This window comes from Aquila chrysaetos, chromosome 9, assembly GCF_900496995.4.
Source record: "Aquila chrysaetos chrysaetos chromosome 9, bAquChr1.4, whole genome shotgun sequence".
In the NCBI taxonomy this organism is placed as follows: Eukaryota; Metazoa; Chordata; class Aves; order Accipitriformes; family Accipitridae; genus Aquila; species Aquila chrysaetos.
In genome coordinates this window covers 41,368,265-41,389,754 of record NC_044012.1, presented here as the reverse complement: position 1 = coordinate 41,389,754, position 21,490 = coordinate 41,368,265, and the positions used below count along the sequence as shown (strand labels likewise).

Sequence of the window (21,490 nt, the reverse complement as noted above, 5' to 3'; positions counted from 1 at the left end):
CATCATCTAAAACTTTCTTGTTACTTAAACAAGTCACCTACAGCTGTATTATTTAAATGGCACTATGAAGCACTTTGATCCTAGGTTAATGAAGACCACGTGAACATTTTAGGTAAACAAGATTATTTAATTTGAAAAAAAAAAATTGAATACATAAGAACATCCCTGGAAGCTTTTTGTAAACTCCATGTTTATTTTTCTTTTTGATATGTAACTGTTCTATCTACCCATAACTCAGCTAATCCACATTTATTGCAGACAAATAATTTATTACACATATGAAAAATACCATTGCCTTTATTATTGTGACCATTCAGATTACTGAAGTCATTTATTTCCTTCTGTAAGGAAAGGCTTCTTTCTTCAGCAAGGCTGACCTAAAAAGATTTAACATTCCTCTTTCCTTTATGAAGGTATACCTGCATAGGCAAAATTATTTGCATTTAGGTACAGCTTCTCTAGCAGTAAAAAAGCTTTTACTGGTGCATAGTATACCAGGCTTGTGGGTGAATACTGACAAAGCCACTTTAATCCTACATCTGCACCAGGGTTTTTGCCAGTTGTAAAAATTTATTAAAAAAAATCTTACAACTAACCTAAAAATCTACACTAGCAAAAGTTCCTAGTGTAAACCTGATATCCTTTAATATTTTCAATGTGTTGCTTAAAACTAATATTAATTGAGAGTTTAACTTCATTTTAGGGGAAAGAACTCTAACATCTGCCAACATTTCTAAGAGAGAAATCATTAGATCAGATGTCAAAATTAGGGAGTCTTATGGAGAATTTTCTCAACTCCAGGATGTGTTGGGTGGGACAGGAGGACACAATGAAACGCGTGTGAAACAAGAAATGCGTGGCTTTGACAGGTGTGCCTTTACTCATTCAAACTGTCCCATGTGATTTACACACATTTGGGAACTCTGCCAGCATGTGTTAGTTGCAGTTGTTATACATATGCTTTTCTGCCGTGGTAAACAGTTTAAATGGGGGCATGGGGCAAAAGCCTAGGTACAAAATACAGTTCATTATCTGTTGTAGAGACTTCACACCTAGCTTTCACAGTCCTGACTTCAAAAATTAGGAATTTCATGGAATAAGAAAAGCTCTGAAGCAGTGTTAGACTGCTGGGGCACAAAATGTCTTTTTAACAAATGATGTCTGGTTTCAGTCTTTCACAGTGGCTGAAACTGTTGGCATGATTTTATATGCACAGATTCCAGTGGTGGATGTAGGCCTTTCCCACCCCCCTTCCTTTCTTTTCCCTGTAAGACAAGAGCAAGTATTAAGCCTCTGCTGGGACTTTTTTACCACTGTTACATAAGTTGTAGCATTTAATTGTGTTATCAACTATTTAAAATCTATTAATACTCGAAACTTGGTAACAGCTTCTTATCATAAGAGTAGACAAAGTAGAAGTAAATTTAGTTATCCCTCATTAGTAGGAATATGGACTCTGTCAAACACTTTAATGTGTATATAACGGTCCCACTGTCTATTCTAGCATTCTGTTGTTCATTAGGACTACATAGAAGAGAAAATTGGAAGTGTGATTTGAGGAAGCACAAGACAGACATGTGGTTTTGAACAACAAAGTCTGTGGAATTCATGTGCCCAGTCATCTCTAATAAGTACAAATTTGCAGTTAAAATTTGTCTAAGATTATCTGAATTAAGACCACCACTTCTTGAGGTTTTGTGTAAGAAATTTCAGCTTGTATCTTTGTTAGATACCTCCTTTGTTAGACATCTCCTTTGTTAGACATCTCCTTTGTTAGACAAAACAATATGTAAGTGTATTCATTTCTTAATTAGCTGAAGAAAATAGACATGTTGATCTATATTTAAATATAGTGCTGAGATGCCCATGCCAGTGTTGTATGTACCATTTACAGCTGCTGCTTTGATTTAGAAAATCTGTATCAATGGAATGCTTAGGGCACACACTCCTCAACCCTTGTTCCAAATATTTGCTGGTTTATAGTAGGCAATAGTAAGCTGACATCCCCAAACTGCTTCAGATCTAGAAAGGAAATGTTAATCCAGAATCATTCATTCATTCATCTAGGAAGTCTTTGCTAAAGAAATCTGCGTAAAGCTTTAAGACTCACCCACCACTTAGATCTCAGTTAACCTCTCAGCTATTTTGTTATGGTCAGTATCATTTCAGTTTTTTACTAATTTGTGATCCAGCATACAATAGTTTGTGTTATATTTTCTGTGTGGACCTTCTATCGTCTGTATACTATCAATATGTGAAGGCTACAATATCTCACTGTGCTTCTTAAGCTTGAATCTCCATTGTTTAACACCAGGTGCAGGTAGTTATTTACATTTGGGAAAAACAGCTGTAAACATTTCCTTTTCTTGCTTGGTAGCATTTTATAAACACTTTGCACGGGTGTAAATGGCCAAACAGGCTTGTGGCAGCTAAGAAACAGTGCCCACAGCCTATAAAGAGCTCAGTTTTCTGTTACATTGGTTTGGCCAGCACTCAAGGCTCTTTTTTCATTGGGGTGAATCTTTTCAACTTAATCTTTATTGTTTTCTGTGCACACAATATGTTAACTTAGGAAAAACTGAACAGAATTTGAGGCACGTCTTGAGACTTTGGCCTCATGTATATAATCCTACTGACTCCATTGGCATGATAGCAACAGAAAACAAGTGTAATGGAATGTAAGCAGTATCTCAGCATCTTTTCTCAAACAAACCAGTCACACTATTTTGTCTGCCCCAAAATTTGATTTCACATAAATGCTTAATTGCTAATAATAAGTAGTAGTATAAATACATTAATGCAAATAATACCATATTTATAATTTATAAAGTACTGTAAACATATTAGAAATAAATAATAATTATATATCCTGGTAAACATAAATATCAGATTTGTAATACTAATAAATGCTAATAAATGCAGTAATTAAGAATTTAGAAATACACCTAAGTATTTTTTTTTAAATGTAAGGAGGAGAAGAGAGAGTGTGGTGATGTCAACACAATAAACAGTTTTATTGGCTCTGTCTTCATTTCACATACTCCTTTTTTTAACTTCAGTCTTTGTCCTTTCCCACAGTTGCTCTCTAACAGAAGGCAACCACCTGAGGAAGTCAGGGAAGAAGAAAAAAAAGATGACCTTACGGTCTTTCACTCCTGTTTATACCAGTGTCTTGTTTTCAAGCCCCCCTGGAGCAAAAAGGTATATTTGAAGGCAGATTTATGTTCTGCCCTCCTTGGTAGGACATAAGCAAAATTCACAGCAACACAGACCCATAACACGTATACCTAGAGCTGCTGTTCAACTGGTAAACACGTATCCTGAGAATTCAGGAGTTTATGGTGAAATAGTCTGTCTTAACTAATAGCAACTGTTAAACTCTAAGTGATTGAATCCTAATGAGTTACTGAAAACCTTGTATGTGTGCGTGTACACAAACACACATCGTTTGCCTTGCTGATCTTGACTCGGCAAGTTCTAAGTTGTGTAAAATTTGCTAATGTGGTATAGCTTCCAAGATTAGGCTCATTTTAAGGAAAGGCTGTCAATATTAAAATTTTATTTGCCTAGTTAAAAAAAAAGTAGGCCTATAAAAGAGAGAGGGAGAAGATAGTACTTGTACCATGTATGCTTCTATATATTTTATATTAGTCACTAACACACACTTTTATGTTCCGATATCATTAATCCACTTGCTCACCAAAAGTGTCTTTACATATTTACATTTCCATGTGGAATAAGCTAAACTGCCAAAGATAATCTGTTCAGAAAGAGATGGATCCAACATTTTAAACTCACACACTGCTTTTTCTTAAATGCAAAACTTAGAAGCTACTGTAGAATCCATACCATAAAGGGATAAATGCCAGAATCCTCATAGGTATGAAAGCACTGAGCACATCACCAAGATAAGTCCATTGAAAATTCCACGCCCAAAAATATGCTTTAAGGATTCAGTTATGTATTAACATTACAAAAACCTTGAGAGGTGTCGAGAATTCATTGGGACAATGAAAAAAAATCATCTGCTACAGAAATGCTTAGATGTATCTATTTCAGCTAACATGATGCCAGTTTGTTTCCCTGACTCTACAGTGTAACACACTTGTTCTCCTCTTTGCAGTGAACATCTTTTCCGACAACTGTGTGCCATACACTGGCTTTTGGAAGCTTTGACTCTTGAATCCAACAGTTCCATGTGTTCCATATTAACTTGTTGGAATCCAATGTATGTGCATAATGCATGATAGTAAATGGAATGAGGAGTTTGGGAATGTTTGGGATCTTTTGTGCTTTATGTGTTGTTGTTTCTCTTCTTTCAAGTAATAACTATTTGAGTGAAATGTTATTAATTCTGTGCCATGCAACATAAACAAATTTTGCATCAGCTTTTCCCCCATGCAGTCAGCAGGGAGTTGTACAGTCAAATCAGTAGCACAGCATGGTTCTCTATTATTGTAAGTTGCAAAACTAGGAGAAAATACTGAGATATCCCAGCCAAATTTAGTTGGGTTTTCTTTCCTTTTTCTCTTTTCGTTAACAATTATGCAAATTAAATACATGTAGTAATAGATGTATGTATATTCCCATAGCCTTCCCTTGGAGGGTTATCTCAGTGAACTCAACAGGAATTCCATATACATTATAATTACAGAACAAAGCCAGCTATTAAGTGATACTTAGTAGCTGGTTTTATTCTATCAATTATGTATGACAGTGGTGGGTACTTGTAAAAGATGCATTGCTTTTGAAATTTTATACTGTTAAAAGTAAATATTAATTTAAGTTCCCAACATTTTTAGTCAATATAATCATGTTGGCATAACATGCATTTAAATTATTCATGAGTGTTTCGTAAAACAGTAATGGTTTATGCTCTGATTTGCAGGGCAGAGCTCTTCAAAGCTGTTCTGTTTACTCTGTATATTCTCAGTCAAGACAAACTGTGTCTATGTATAACAGAGGTGGCAGAGTAGCATTATATAGAATTAGCCTGATAAATTGGAGGAGAGAATCAGTCCACCATGTATTGTGGATGGGTTTTTCACCCCTTTACATATGAGGACCAACCAATAGACTGGGAGAAAAGAAACAGTTTGTCAGAAAGTCTCACAGGTACAGGCTGACAGCAGAGTATAAATGCATAAAGCTCTGGATTCATTTCCAGGTTCTGAAGTAGTGCAATCTCTTGTTGTATACTTCCTCCTGTTCCCTGTTGCTGTCTCTAACCACCACTCCTCTCCCTCAATGTCATTTGAACTGATCTTCATACACACATACTTCATTACACAGTAACCATGAAAAATTAGGCTTACCTTTAGATCATATAGTCTCAGTCTGCACAAAAAGAGATTTTTTTTTTTAAATGTGGTTAAGGAAGTAAGCTTAGAACACTAATCCACTTTGTAAAACCTTTGATTAGATGAGGACTGAATGACAAATGAGACTACCTCAGCAGCAACCTGTTGTTATACCACAGCTGCAAAGACTGCAGCTTCCACATTTACCTCTGTAAACATTTAAACTTTTGGACAAGTATAGGTCTTCATTTAGCTAATAGCATGGAAAAATCAAACTTGTATGAACCTGCTGTCATTTCTATCCATGAAATCTTGCTATACTGGAGAAAATTCTTCAGTATTTGTACAGAGGAACTTGAGAGCTTAATCTGGCCCAGTACATGCGTGATAGTTTGTAGCATGGCTGTGCTTTCTTTAGGTTCTTCTTCACTTGTGACTGTAACTTACTCATGGCTCATACACCTTGCATTGTCTTTCCATTTCTTATAATCAAAGATATACATCATAGCAGTGGTCAGCCACTATTCACTCTCCATTTATTGCATTTCTTAAAAGAACTTATAATAAAGCAAGACTCTCCAAATGGAAAACTAATTAAATTGTTTTCACTTAGGCACCCTGGTGGTTGTAAAAAAACAGTAAAAGAAATTGAAGAGGAAAAGTTAGCAACATACATGTGGGAGCTCTTTATTACAAACACAAAGGTAACTTCATTGTTAATTTCTTTCTTTGGGACCTAATCCAACTTTCCAAGCATTTGTTTTGTTGCTTAATTGAACTCCATGATATCACATTTTATGCTACGGATCTTGTGACTGCAAGAGCTGGTAAGACTGTCTCTAGGTTTTGAAGAATAACAATCTGATGCTAGGTAATAGGAAGAGCAATATGTAGCTGACTGAAACTGTGGCTTGGTCTTAGTGATAAGTACTGATGTGGGAAGAATTAAATATTCAGCTAAAATGTAACTAGACTCTTGTTTGCATTTGCCCCCCTTTTTTATGACCCAGAATCACGTAGCAGTACTTATTCACACAAATAGGTCATTTTCAGTCAAATGGGGATTTCAGGCTGGTATCCTGGAGGCCTTATTCTAGTAAGTTGTAGTCATGATTTGTTTGGTTGCCTCTTTACACAGAATTTAAAGCTAAATTTGGAAACAAATGCCAAATGTTGAGGCCTTTAAAGAAAGCAGGATTCACTTGCCACATTCAAAGCAAAGCCAATGAAAGGAAAAAACAAGCAATTCAGATGAAAGCCTTTTAAAAGAAAAATAAAGTTAATACCTGAGAGGAAATTAAATACTATAAAACTATCTGTAACACTTGATAACTGTTTTACTATCATTCTGAAACCAGAAAAAGACTTTTATTTTTGAAACTGCTGAAGTGCCTGGAAGAAAATGAAGGCAGAATGAGTGATGTTTATGAATATAACTAGAACTCAGTAAAGAACCAGTGGGTTTCTCACTCCGTAGCACATCTTACATTGTTATCTTCAACAGTTTGCTTAAACTTTTAGTGTCTTGCTTTGCCCCCTAGAAGGCTAAATTTAAAAAGTTTTGTAAAGTGCTTTTAGAACCCCAGGTGAGGCACTCTTAGAAATATGGGCTGTTGTTACATATGTAGGCTATTTGCTCTCGTTATTTGTCAACACCTGCAGCTTTTACCCATGCAACATAATAATTAAAATGATTCAATAGAAGATAATGATTTTTGTTGGGGAATAAGCATCAAAAGTTGTAAAACTTAAAAGAGAAAGATTGTGGTTTTATACAAATATTCTTCCTGCTGCTAGCGAACAGAGAGGAAAAAGTCAGCAAGTCACATAAAAACCAGAGTTCTTTCTAAATAAGAGGCTTTCTGATTTTTCCATACAGTCTTACCAGTTCTCCAAAGGCATGTCCAAATGAACATGAGCAGAAGAAACTAAAGTGCATGTCAGTCTTGATGTTTCTTTTACCATTTGCATTGCTGAGACTTTTACTTTTTTCCCTCGCTGAATTAATGACAATTTCCTTTGTCATTTACGCTAATATTACTTGAAGATTGCTTTTCATATTTGATATGAAACTTCTAGTGAAAATACATTCACGGGCACTTGCTTTGTAATACATATTGTTCTGATTATCAAGCCTGTAGAATTCAGTCTGCTTTCAGACTTCAGTTTTACATTCCTGACACAGGAAATTCATTTGCTAGGTTATTGGGTGTTGGGAGGAGACCTGAACATTCATCAAATCACTGTGACTTATTCTTCCCTGTATGAGAAGGTTGCTCTATTACCAACCCTCTCTGCAGCTGCAGTGTTACTCGTTTACAAATTAGTTTAATCTGTTGGCATTAATGCTATAGCAGAGGAGTATTGAAGAAAGATAACAAAATGAAGGAGGTTGTACCCAAAAAATCACTAGCTTGTTTGAAGTCACTGGAGAAAAATCTGTGAGGTTACAGGTGGATCAGAAAGATCTAATATTAGAATTAGTAACAGAAATATGATTCTTTCTTGTCAAGTTGCTATAGAAAACCCTTCTTCCTATTTGTTTTTTCTTCTATGTACAGAAATGCACCTGGAAAGCACGATACAGTCTACTTAGCAGGAAGATAAACAAGACATCTACTCCAGGTATCTCTCAGCTTAGCAGTCAGTCATCTCCCCGTAGTCAAACCCCTCGTGGCAGCGAAACTTCCACCGTACTTTGCTCTGAAGACAATGTCAAGATTAATATAGCTTCATCTGATGTTATGAGTGAGTCAGCACAAGCTAAAGAACAACAACCTCTTTTCCCCTGTAAGTTACTTTTCTTGACTGCCAATATCAAATGGATTTGCTTTCAGTGTTACTAGGGAGAACCTATGTCAAAGACACTGCTAGATGTACCAGTGTATTTCTCTTCAGGCATATGGAACTTCGTACAAGTCTCTCTGTGCCCTCCCCATTAGCAAATTGATTTAATGACAATATAATCCCATGTGAATATTAAGTAAGAGTTTTAATTAATATTCAGTTACAGCAGTTGTATAATCAGACTGTCATCCACATCTGTAAGGTCCAACAGGCGGTGAAAACAGTGAAACTGTTCTCTGCCATAACCAACTGATCTACTGAATATGTATCTGTCTAACTTAGGGGGTTCTGTTTAACTTAGGGGTTTCTCACCCTGTATTCCTCCTACTCATCCATCAGCGATTACTTGCGCTTGATAAACGTGACAGAATAGTTTATCTGTTTGCTCTGCAATGCATTTCAGTACAAAGCTAGGTAATCGTAAGTCTTTTCCCTTCCTTCTAAGTAAAGCTGGATCAGAAAACCACATTAGTATTTAGTACTGCTAATTAGCTTTTAATTGATATTTATATTATCATTATTAGGCTGACATCTTGCTCTGCTAGACTCTAAATTACCACTCAGTAAGGAGCTCTTGGAGTCATTTGGGATAGTTCTGTGAATGTTCAGTAGCTATCAAAAAGGCAAGAAGAACCCTAAGAATGAAGTGGAAGACAAAGCAGAAAACAAAATACATCTATGTGCTTCTTCAGTTCTGGTCCTTCCAATTCAGACAGGCTAGTATCAAAAGTAGTAAAGTTTGATGGAAAAAACATGGTGAGGTATGTTAGAGACACAGAATAGCTTCCAGATGAGAACCAATTAAATAGACTAGGGCTCTTCAGTGCAGAAAAGAAATGTCTGAATATAAGGTTATGACAGATCTCTGTAACATCACGAAGTGCATGGAAAGAAGTGATTAGAGTGGTTATTCACAAGTTCCCTTGACACCAGATTTATGGCACACCAAATTAAATTACCTGACAGGTAATTTAAAGCAATGGGAAGTGTTTTCATGCAATGCATGATTAAACTTAGGAATTCATTGCTACAGTATATATCTGGAAGTATATTCAAGTCCAAAAACAATTTAACTGAATAGAAGAACAAACAATTAATTGCTCTTAAATGTAAAGGAATGGACACATTCTCTGGGTCTGAAAGACCTTTAGGTTCAGACTGCCAGAAGCTGGGTGGATATATCAGGAAGCTTGCACTAATACCATATACTACCTACACAAGCTGCTGCTGTCCTTGGCACGGAGCACAGATGAATGGCCCTTCTATGACATGAATGGGAGTAGTGGAGAATTCAAAGCTATAATTTCAAGCAATTTGTTTACAGATATAGGTGAACAATTGGTTTGTGGGTGAGATGAGATTTGAAAATAATCTTGAGAGCTGTAATACCTGGGAGCCTCCATTTGCTGTGGGACATAAAGAAATATCTTGCAGTATGTGCGATGTATGGGAAGTATGTTCAGTGTACCCTTTGGAACAATGTCTATCACACGATTGCCTGTGATTTCAGGGGACTGGCCTGAGTTATCAGTCTGGTCCTCTCAAGGATTACGTTCCTAGCTCTAAAAAATATGGGAAGTTAGTTTCTGCAGGTCAGCTCTGTAGCAAAAGTTGGATGATAATGAATTCTGAAGCTGCTAGAATCATGTTTAATCCAGGATTCTGATTATAGGATGCTTCGTGGACAAATCAGAAATGGATTACAAGTACAGCTGCTCTGTAGCCTTACACCCCAAATTCACCAAGCTTCATGTAACTCAGACATAATTTTGAGAGCACATACAACCCTAACCCACATGTAAGCATATAAATATATTTTTAAAGTGGGAAAGAGATTCTGTACTAGGCAGCTAATCAGTAGATACAGCTGAGTGTGACTCAAAGAAAGATTTCTTTTAAGAAAGAATTCATAACTTGATAAAAAGCCTTTTGTCCACCTATAATTTAGATGCTGTTGTTTGGGGACTGCTGCTGTAGAATGTCTGCTTATACCAACTTGATTTTTCCATGCTGTTGGCTGAGTGAGGACCTGTACTAGTCCAAAAGTTTAAATGTTACATCATGTTGACAAGGAAAATGTGGAAGCTGCAGTCCTTGCAGCTGTGGTATAACAACAGGTCACTGCTGAGGTAGTGTCATTTATCATTCAGTCGCCACCTAATCAGTCAAAGGTTTTACAAAGCAGATTAGTGTTCTAAGCTTGCTTCCTTCACCACACTTAAAAAAAAATATCTTTCTTTGTGCAGACAGAGAGTATATGATCTAAATGTTCTAAATCTAAGCCTAATTTTTTCTGGTTACTGTGTAATGAAGAATGTATGTATGCAGATCAGGCCAAATGACATACATTTTCTTCACACGGAGAAGTAAAACTTGAGACCTGTATCTGCGAGATTAAACACTAACTGGATTTTATCCTCAAAGCTTTCTGGCCATCAGTTTAGCTTTGAATTCTCAGTCAAATACATACTTTTAAAAGAGGAGGTATGATACTTGTGCAAAGGATCTTCATTATAAAACTTATACCTGAATTAGGGGCTTTTCTTTGGGATTGATCAATGTCTTGTCAATTCATTTATCATGGTGAGATCCCTGCAAAACAGGTAAATATTAGTACCCCATTTCACAGATGATTAACTAAGACATAGAAATCAAGGTCAGGTGAAATTACGACTTTCTTCTTCACTGTTTTTCTCTTTTCTAATTAATGTCTGACTAGCTTACAGCTATGGAGGTTAGTACCTCAAAAATATTATGAATACGGACAGGCTTGAGTATTTGTTTTCCCAACTTCTCCAAGATAGAGAACTGGAACAGGTTCTAATGCTACAAAATGGAAGGCAGAGAGGTATTGTGCCCTCTGTTTCTGTTGATCAACCAAAAAGAGGAGCTGTATCTTTATGGTATTAGCCCTGGTCTGCTTCCTGTCATCTCCCTACAAAATCTGCCAACAGGACTGCTTTCAGGACTGGCTTTAGACAACTCAACTGATCTTGGAGAAAACATCAAATGCAGCCACGGGTTAGTATAGCCCTCTTCCCCCAAGGCACCATTATCTGCACAGTAGATGGTTTCAGATATCCAGCTACTCAATCTGCCCAAATGGTAACCATAAATAGAAAGGACTGGGTTCTTCTAAGAAGGGTTCTGACACTGCATGCCAAGAACAGATGAGATTTGTATGCAGCCTTAGCTCAGCTTGAGCAGAGGCTCCCTGCCTATATTGATGTCAGGTTCCCAGACCCTGTGGGGGTCAGCCTTTGTATTCAAACTGCTCCTCAGCTCTAGAGCTCTATAAGGTCCAGGGGCGTAGCCAGCATCTTACAGGCTTATACTTTGAGACTAGTAAGTGTCACAGTGGAGCCACCATTAGAACCAGTCACTGCTAGAACTTAGGAGTTTCTTACTGGGACCTTGGCACTCTTGAAACTCACCTGGCCACAGCTAGTAGAGGATCTTCATTATAAGCATGGTTCTTAAAATTTTAGCCCATTAGCTGGTGCCCAGCAACTTGTTCCATCCGTGTCTTACATTTATACATTCACAGTATAATATTCAAATCTGTATCTTTAACAAGTAGAAATAGTTTGTGCTGCTATTTAACACAGTCAACATTCAGCAGTCACTTTCTATTATACTACATGTGGTGCTTCACAAAAACGTAGGAAAAGAACCTTTTGATTTTGAGGATTACAACTTCAAGGTGTTGAGTGCTCAGTAAAATGTCACTTATTACCATGTAGGACATATTGAGTGCCTCAGATGATGACTTAGAATTTGACAGCTAACACTGGGATTTTTAATAACAAGTGTGACAGTTGTTTTACTGCATGAGTGAGTGGAAGGAATAATGCAGAGAAGATGGCCGTCTCAGTGTCTCTCCAGGGGTTTGGCATCAAAGCAGGAATGAAAGAGCAGTGGGAAGGAAAACAAAGATGTCAATTTGAAGGAAAACAGTGAGTTAAATTGGCTTTCCAGGTATTCAAGGGAGAGGAGAATATAAGCATTCACGTTACAGTGGAATGCAGAAAGAGTAAAGAGTGTTATTAGTGAGAGAGATCTGCTCAAAGATGGATAATTTGGAAATTATAGCCAATGAAGGGCTACTTGAGAACGTGTCTTAAGTTTTAGTGGATGCTGATAAGGAGACACAGAGAGGTAATTAGATACCTGTTGATGTTAAATGTATTAAATTCCATATGACGCTTAAAAGAACAATGGCAAAATTCAGACAACTTGACAGTTGTGCCAGTAGAATGCTAACAGCACAGTACGGAACTGAAAATAGACTTTCTGCATAGTTTGTTCAAATCTACCTGTTTTTTCTAATACACTAGTTTTATAAGCATCAAATGTAAAAAATATTTAGTACCTTCTACTTGATGAGTTGGGGTTTTTTTTTCATAGCTGAAAGAGCAAAGCTTATGTTTTCAAAAGTGATTAATGAATTGGGTGCATTTGTATTTGGGTACCTATCTTGAAACCTCTTTAAAAAGCTGCATTTTTTTGAAGAAACTTAAATTTTTAGAAATACTAAATAGCAGGTTTCTTTAGGATGTCTCATTCAGGCCAGCATATATGGCATCCTCTCTGCAAGAAACAGAGGAATGTACTATTGAGTTGGTATGTTTCTACAGAACTTTTTTTATCAGCCTTACAGAAAGTCATCCAAATAACACATGAAGAGGTGTCAAAAGATGCCCATAAACAAGAAGATATGGTCAAGAAGATTGGACTGCAGCGGTATGTTACCTGGTGGGTTTCTGAATGACTAGGAGAAGCAACTCATCAGGACAGAGCTTATGCTTTTTTTTCTTTCCTGCTCTTTGGTGCTCTTTTGCGCTCGCTCCCCCACTCTCTCCACTCTTTCACTCTCTTCACTCTCTTCGCTCTTTCTCCTTCCCTCTCACTCTTTCTCCTTCCCTCCTTCCCTTCCCCCCGAACAACTGAATTCAGCATTTGGTGAATTCAGATGACATTTACATTTTTTGGCTGGGTGGCAGAATAGCCCATTTTACTGCTGTGCAAGCGGTGTGTGTTTTATGGAAAATACCCCATGAATCTTGCCTTTGCAAACAGAAGAGATCTTATGCTCTAGCAGCTTTGTAGAAAAAGCGATGGTCTATCCTATTCCAGTAGAATTGTTTCTGTTTCTACCATTGCGTTTTTCAGTAGTATCTCTATAACATTTCCAGCTAAGCTTACATTAGATGTGTTCCATCATTACTCAGTTCTGTAGTGGTTTCCACAGCTATAAGATCAACATGACAAACCATTCTTACAACTAGACTTTGCTGAGACATTTTTTCCCTTGAGTTGAGGTCAAGAGAAATAAATTTATACCAGTGAGTCTGTAATATTAAGAACATTTTATCGGCACCTGTAGAATATTTCACATTCTGGAGAAGGCATACTGTACACTATTTAAAACCCTGTTGTGTCTTACAGTTTGTTGCCAGTGGCTCAGAAGAACTACAGAGTAAACATGCCATTCATTAAGGACCAAGAGAGTATAATACCAAGGAAACAGAGGCCCAGAAGGCAGGGGTAAGGGTACAAATCTGGTTTTGAAGCACGCTATATGCTGTATAAACTCAGCTCTATGTGTGAAAAGCATTTGGCATGCAAACGTCAGAGAACATTTTATTACATGAGACCAGAGCAGGCCAGTGAAACCTTGCAGCACATTTAGTACATTTCAATGCAATGCGAAGGCACTTTGCTGGAAGGATGTGACTGGAAAAACAGTAAAAATACAAACTTAATATCACTTACAATTTTTTTAATTAATCAAATTCTTTCATCAATTTGATGAATTGAAAAAAAAACTGTAAATGCTATTAAATTTGGATTTTTACTGAGAATAAGGAAATATCAAAATTTATGTGGGCTCACATCACTGTATATTCTGAGCAACATAGGTGCTTACCACAAGATGTTAATTCCAGTTTTCTGTGTTTTAGTTGCAGCTGCCATATCAGCTCTTTCATTAAAAGCAAATCTAACTTGTGTGCCGATATGAGGCAAAAGTTCACAGCGGTACGTGAAGAAGCAGCTTGTGGTTTACATAATACCCTAGTGAGCCTTGAGAGGTAGGAAGAGACTGTTTTCTGTATACTCTTAAAACACTACACACCTTGCTTCTGACCAGATTTAGGACTTGTCTTCAGGCCTTTTAAAGATGCATTTGTATTGATTGACATTAAAATAAGAATATAGGGATGATCATAGAAAGTTTTATGACTGCGTACAAAAAATATTTTACAGGTTAAATATTTAGAGCAGTGTTTTGGAATATTTCTGAATGACTTTTCTGGAAATAGTTTTGCTAAAAACATTGGATATATTTACTTTGGACATCATAGTCCTTTTCACCACAGACAAAATAATAAATTCAGTCCACATACAATCTATATGGCTGTCTTGTGTTTTCAGTTCAGAGATCACTGTATTGTTCTTCAACTTTATTTTGATTCTTCTCATAGTAACAGTTGCAATGTCCTCTCTCAAGGCCTTTTCCCAGATCGGTGACATTTCTACCTTGTTGACCAGCTGAAGCCTGTCATCCTTCTCCTTTCACCCAGAAACATTCATCTGTGATGTTTGTGCAAATTCTTTTGTCTCACTAAGCATCAGACCCAAGATCCTTCTCAACATTGCTGTTCTGAAGGGTGTTATAGGCACAATTTTCTTTCCCCCTCTCACTTCCTTCTTCTTTCCATTCTTCTGTTCCATTTTGTACTTAGATTTTTTTTTTTTTTTGTCCTCTCCTCCAGCTTTCTTTATCTGGAGCTGGGTCCTTGTTTTCTTCCCTGAACAGCTGCTGTGACTGCATAAGGAACTAATCATTCCAGCATCCTGCAGTATGGAAGGACTAGTCAGATGGAAACTTACTACTTGCAGCTATTTTACCATTCTCCATACAGCCACACAAGCGTATTCTGTTTGATCAGCATTTGGAGATGAAACCTCAGTTTGGCAGGATATAGTATAAGTAATTTACTGGAAAGTAAAGCAGATGTTAATTTTTGCTATAACACAGTAGTACTTTTTGTAGGAATGCATACATGAGCCCAATCTCTGTGTCAAAATTCTAGCTCAGGTCACTCTATTCCACATCTCTTCTGTTGTATTTTAAATAATATTTTACCCTAAATCTCTGTACAGAATTCTGTTTGTTTTTAAGTAGTGGATACCTGATAGAAAGTGGTGGTTGAATTTCAGTTTAAATGCTGATTCTGAAGTTTGTTTCTTACCTACAGCCTAGACTTGATATAAAATGTAAACACTTTTTAATATGTTTGTAGAAATTTGAATGTATACAGAACACTGCAAAAGCAAAAATTGTTATTAGTGTCCACAGACTGAACATACAATGTGTTCTTCACATTGATTGTTTTCTGTCTTCCTTAGTATCCTCCCAGTTAACTATGCAGAAGTATGGTAATGTTTAAAACACAGCTTTAACTTTTAAGGGTTTTTTGTAGGAGGCAGGAAGAGCGATGTTGTCAAAAATACCAGGCTTTGAAACAATTGAAGTATTTCAGAAGAGACATGGAAAGAATAAGACAGCTGGGCATGAGAGCTGAAAGAGAACATGATGAAGGTGGACCAAACTGGTAAGGGGGCACAGAAACCCTCATTTCAAATGAGATGGTCAGGGTCCCAGAGTTCTGTCTTTAGTACAAAAAGCTTTTTTTCTATTCTTTTTTTACCTCCCCAAAGCAAAGTATCACTAGAAACCATTGAATCAGTTGCTGGAAACGCAGGCTTTTCAAACTGGTAGCAACAAAATTACAGATAGAATCTCTAGGAGCAGATCTCAGCCTGCTCAGTAAATAGGTTAATTGGAAATGGTAAGAAAGAGGATAACGAAGAGTTCCTTTCCAGTGATATTCAGCAAAAAGCACTTAGTCCTTGCATTCTCACACCCTCCCCAGCGTGCAGCTTTATAGGAGACTTCTTCCACCAGGAAGTATGTAAAACACACTGTACCCTGAAGATGAGAGAAGTTATATAAATGTACATGGGTTAGAGTCACAACTTCTTACTGAACTGAATATTCACAGTACTAAAACTGATGGCAAAGGAGACTTTGACTCTAGCTGTTCATCCATGTTAAAAAGAAAAATATTTCGCTGCCAATGTTTGAACTGCATATGGCTAATACTGCAACACTTACAATGGCAAGTAGAGTAATCACCTAAACGCTTCCCAGTACAGCAATTCTGCAGATTACTAGTGGTTTATGTTTGAAAGGGTATTAGCTGTATCCAGTGATCAGCTTCCAGATACACACTAGAAATAGCCTACCAGAATACCTCAGCAAGCTCACAGCATGTTCCCTACTGCCCTGTCCATGAGAACTACTTGGACGTGGGATTACAGAATATGCATGCTGCATGGAATGGGTTTTTTTTTCAGCCTGCCCTCTTTTGCTCTCCTTGCTAGTAAGCCTTCTGTCTTTCGTAATTTGAGATAATGAAAAGTCCACTTCTAATCTGGGGTCCAAAATGCAGGTGGCCCAGGACATGTCAGGAGCACATCAGTCATGCATTAATGAATAAACCTAGTCTTGACCTATCTAGCAGAACTCTGGTTTTAATTGTCAAACATATATGTTCCAGCTGTCCCCCAAATTTAATATCAGGCAGGTAAATAAGCCCTGAAACTGGAGTGGGTGTGAGTTTGCTTTTATACTTATTGTTCCACTAGAAAAAGCCTTAATTTGGACAAAGCTCCCTGAGTATAAAGGAGACTATACCAATATAGCTTTTTACTTTTCCTCCTATGCAAGAATAGTACTACAAGTCCGCTGTTCATTCATATGAAAATCGTGCTTCCATAGCGAGGAGGCTATCTTGCTTTGACTATGCCAGCGTAGTTAGTCGTACTGCTTTCTATGCCAGGCCTGTTCTGCAAAGTGCTATCCATGAGGGGTATGAAGAGTGAGATCTCTGACAAGGCTGGTCAACCCCCTTGTGGAGACACAAGTCATGACAGAGAAATTGCTTTCACCGTACCACTTGTTTAATTCACAATAGTGCTGTTTTTTCCCATACTCTTGCAAACGCTGCCTTGCCAAGAAAACAGAATCACAGTAGGAACACTTTACTGGTATATGCTGTCAGCCTAGTTGTCTTATCTCTCTCGAGGTGCGAAAAAACCAAAAATAATATAAAATATGAACAGTGCAATGTAAGAGTACGCTAAACATAGTTTCCTTTCTCAAATAAAATAACTTAATGCATGGATGGGTTATAAAAGGCTTGTGTGTGACATGATTACGGTAACCTGGGTAATCTAGCCAGTGCTAATAAGGAGTTGGCTATATAGCCATACCCATACCAGCAGTGTACTACTGAGTGTAGAACTGGCCCTAGTGAAGGCAAGAACCTACATGTTTCCTTTTTCACTGGTTTAAGGAGGAAATTCCTCACCCCTCTCCTGCTGTCCCAGTAACATGTGTCCTAAACCAGAGGGAGGCAGCATTTCCTGCTGATGTGTTGCCAAATCCTCAGCCCTTTGCCATGAAAGCCACAGCACACCCCAGTCATGCACAGTCTAGAAAGGTTTGGAACATCAGTCTCCAGGACTGTCATAGCAGCACTGCAGAATTTATACAGAACATTAAAAAAAAAGGCAGGCTTTTCACAAGAGTTTTATTTTTATTGTAATGTGTAATTCTCCTTCTGAATCTCTATATTCAGAGTGAGATGGTAAAGACTGCATGTTACAGTGCACTTACATCAGTGAGATTTATGTCAGCACGTAGAGAGAGGAAAATGATGATAGCATAGGGAAAAGGGATAGTAAAGAGAATCAGAAAGTGTTTCAGATCAGGCACTGACTGCACTGGAAAATCCGTAGAGGCTAAACAAAATAAATACAGAAAAGATGAAGAGGACAAATCTGTGGTAAAATGGAAATATTTGTTAGGATTTTATTATTTCCTCTCATACCCAAGTCTGTCATCCAAAATTTAAATGGACAATGAAGAAGCATCTATTTCAATGCTCTGCAAAGGGAATTGGTGCACAAGTCCAATAAAGTAAAGCTCTTTCACATTATTCACTCGGAATTACACCGGGTATTGCATTCCCCAAAGAGCCATTTTTCCATGGAAGTTACGGTGGTGGTGAAGTGGGAGAAATGCCAGGCAAACCCAGAGTTATTAATCAGATATGCATTTGTTCCCATGGCTTCTCTTTTATTGCTGTTCTTCTTTCTGCTAAAAGGTTTCCTGTATTGCTTGCCAGACTCCCAGAGTCTGTGAAGAGTGACCATTATGTACAGAAAATCTTAAAGAAACTAGAAAAATATGGCAAGACTCCTGACTTGAAAATTCATCCAGACACCTTTCTTAAGGTTCTGGCTGACCTACAGGTGTGGGAGCTGTGTTCTCCAGAAATTGCTGCAGCTGTGGAGGTGAGATGAGTCCAGTTCTTGATTCTCTGTGTGATGAGGGTGGGGAGAGCAGGCACCTATGGGTGAAATTCATGCAGTGGAAAGTTACCAGATGAAATCATTTAGAATCTCACTAAATGAAGATGCTACTATTCACCTTTCACAAGGCACTTTGAACGCCTCAGAAGAAAGATGTTATGACAAGCATTGGATTATTAATTGGTATCATTTTATTATTATGTCATTGTTGATTTATTTACCATCACAGTGAAAGTGACATCTGTCATAAATTGTTAGGACACTTGAAGAGAAACATTAACTTGTGCCCTGAAAAGACCCGTCATTCCAAGTAGTTACATCCATGAGCTATTCAAGTAATGTTACATCACTGATCCAGGAACTCTGCAGATATCTTCGTTTTGCTTTAGCAACATTAACATCTGCTTCTCAAGTTCTTAAGGTGGGCTCAATTCTTGTAGTTCTAGAAGCAATTGGCAGAAGAGGAAGGACACAAGAAAGGGAAGAGAATACATTTAGAATCTATACCACTATGTAGTCTAACCAGGTAATTAACTTAGAAAAAATGGCAATGGTGCCACCTTGTGTTTTTTGTTCTCATGACAGTTATTTGCCCTAATCTGCAAGACCAACAGAAATCTCTGAGAGGCAGCAGGTTACTGTGCATCTTACACATATTGAGAGTTACCATGCCTTACAAAGGCAAAGGTTTAGCACCCAACACGTCAAGGTCAGACAGCCTGTATTTTCTTGATGTCTTATAAAAATAGCCATTTTGTCTTGTGCACTAATTTGCATAGTCATAACCAGAGAGGCAGCCTTGCCTTAATGTTCAATATATGTCTCTGTTGCTTGCTGGGTTTAGATCTATTTCTTTGCTGTTTCCATTCTGTTCCGTTTGCATTTTGATCCCTCATATTAGTGCAATAGTAATGGAGAAAAACATGTGAGCACAGCTGAATCTCCTATCTATTTATTTATACGTCTTTCAAAAATAGCCACAGAGGAAGGAGGACCTTGGTGTTCCTTCTGATGAATAGATAAAGGAAACTGTCACATTTTAGGAGGAAGAAGAGCATCATTGAATATGACCTGGCTGATACTGACAGAGATTCCAGATGAAGTTCTTATTTAACTTCAAGTTGCTTTAATGTATGTACTGCAATGGTAGGTAGAAGACAGCTGCAAGTTTAAAACACAAAGACTTGACTTGGAAGGATTCAGGATATAAATTGCAATAAAGATTGTCGAGTTTTCCTTTTAATTCATTTTAGAGCATATTCAGCTGCTCTGAAAGTTGCATTAAAAATGTTTTGGTGATAAAAAGCACTGTACTAACTGTTTGCAAAAGCTATTATATTTGTTCTGTTGTCACAATGGTCAAATTTTCTCACGTTATCTCTCTCTTACACATAAATCAAAAGCTCAGGAAAGAACCTTTTTCTGTTTCAGTTTGTACGTGAAAGTATTGTGCAGATGCCGGAAGACGATTTCAGCGAGTGGTTTCAGACAAGAGTAGCCCCCCTCAGTGCACAGTCCTCCACCTTTTAATCAAACAGCCAGATGAGATGGTTTTCCAGCTACAACTGTCTTCAAGCAGAAAACTACTGCCTGTTGAGATCTGCCTCAAGGAAGACTAGGGAAGGGGAGCTGACTTCAGGAAGTCCCACTGACCACTCTTGCACAAATGAAATTTGTCCCTCTACAGTGCTCTGCTGGCTGTAGTCAGCCACAGAAAATAAAAGCTAAATACTGTTGCTCCTTCCTGTATGATGTCTTGGACAGACCATCAAATTTCAATCTCATCTAACCATGTAGAATGAAGACTGAGTTTCTGATGACAGGTCGGGTCATTTCTTCAGACATTCCTCTAACAATACCTATAGTATAACAAGCCATCTACTCAGTATGGATATACTGATTTCCATATCTAAATGACATTGCCTCTCTTTGCTCTTCATTTTAGCTCTCCTTTATAAAAAATACCCCAAGCACAGGTTAGTTGTAAGCTTTAAGACAATTTTTTTTGTGCACTAATTCTTTTTGTAATTCAGATGTTTTATTTTTGCATTGGGTTTATTCTGTAGTTATTTTGTGATTATAGATTAATTCTTGCCTTATTAAAATCAATATTGAAAACCCAAGCATCCTTAGATGCATTTCCCAGGTTTTCACCTGAAGATATGTTTTCCCCTGCTTACCTTAGCATATGTTTGCTATTACTCTGCTGGGTAAGACAGTAGAATGACACCCCTGAACTCGCAGACAGTGATAAATACATGACCTTTGTGAACCTGTCTGGGCTTAACTGTGTATTTCATGGTGGGTCATAATTGCTGGGTGATGAAATCAGTGACCCAGCGACCTTCTAAGCTGATGATCTTAATGACCTGCTTACCTGCCTGTCAAAGCTTCCAGAAGACCCGCTGGGGAGAAATGCTGTTGATCCTTCAGCCACAATAAGGGGAAACAATGCCAGCTTAGGGTATAGGTGAGTACAGTGACCCCTGAGGTGTAATATGTTATTGATTAATGGTCTTATTTTGTCCCCTCCTCATTATCAAGAGATAAATGTTTTTCAAGGAAAAGAGCCAAGAACACAGATTTCTATGACTTGCAGCCATCAGAGAAAAGTAAGCTCTTAAAGTTCTGTTGCGCTCCCACTTTATTCATTCTGTATATGGCAGTGATAAGCTAGTATTTGTACAGGTAGTGAAGCCATATTTTCCCCTGTCCATGCTTTTCTTTCCCTCCATCTCAAAATCCAGTGGCAAACTTCCCTCAAAAACTCTGTAGGACTGATCTACTGCCCAGTGAAATTGGTGGCAGTGCTGCCGCCAGGTGAACAGGATGTGGTCCAATTCTGACCTGTGACACCTCAACTCCACTGGTCACTGTATTCTTCCGTTTCTTTTAAC

The 21,490-nt window shown here is 37.7% G+C and overlaps 1 protein-coding gene across 3 annotated transcripts in view; it reads left to right on the top strand.

The window, feature by feature from the left end:
- Positions 1 to 21,490, top strand: part of CCDC60 (coiled-coil domain containing 60) — a 65,581-nt gene extending 44,091 nt beyond the window's left edge. The window contains exons 5-14 of one of the 3 annotated variants that reach the window (XM_030025441.2): positions 3,079 to 3,201; positions 4,124 to 4,228; positions 5,914 to 6,004; positions 7,862 to 8,090; positions 12,800 to 12,890; positions 13,596 to 13,694; positions 14,111 to 14,239; positions 15,635 to 15,766; positions 18,386 to 18,575; positions 20,025 to 21,490. In XM_030025441.2, the coding sequence (XP_029881301.1) occupies positions 3,079 to 3,201; positions 4,124 to 4,228; positions 5,914 to 6,004; positions 7,862 to 8,090; positions 12,800 to 12,890; positions 13,596 to 13,694; positions 14,111 to 14,239; positions 15,635 to 15,766; positions 18,386 to 18,575; positions 20,025 to 20,123 (1,288 nt within the window). In that variant the 3' untranslated portion in view covers positions 20,124 to 21,490. The remainder of the gene's footprint in view (positions 1 to 3,078; positions 3,202 to 4,123; positions 4,229 to 5,913; positions 6,005 to 7,861; positions 8,091 to 12,799; positions 12,891 to 13,595; positions 13,695 to 14,110; positions 14,240 to 15,634; positions 15,767 to 18,385; positions 18,576 to 20,024) is intronic. The other 2 variants (XM_030025440.2, XM_030025442.2) reach the window with 2 other exon arrangements.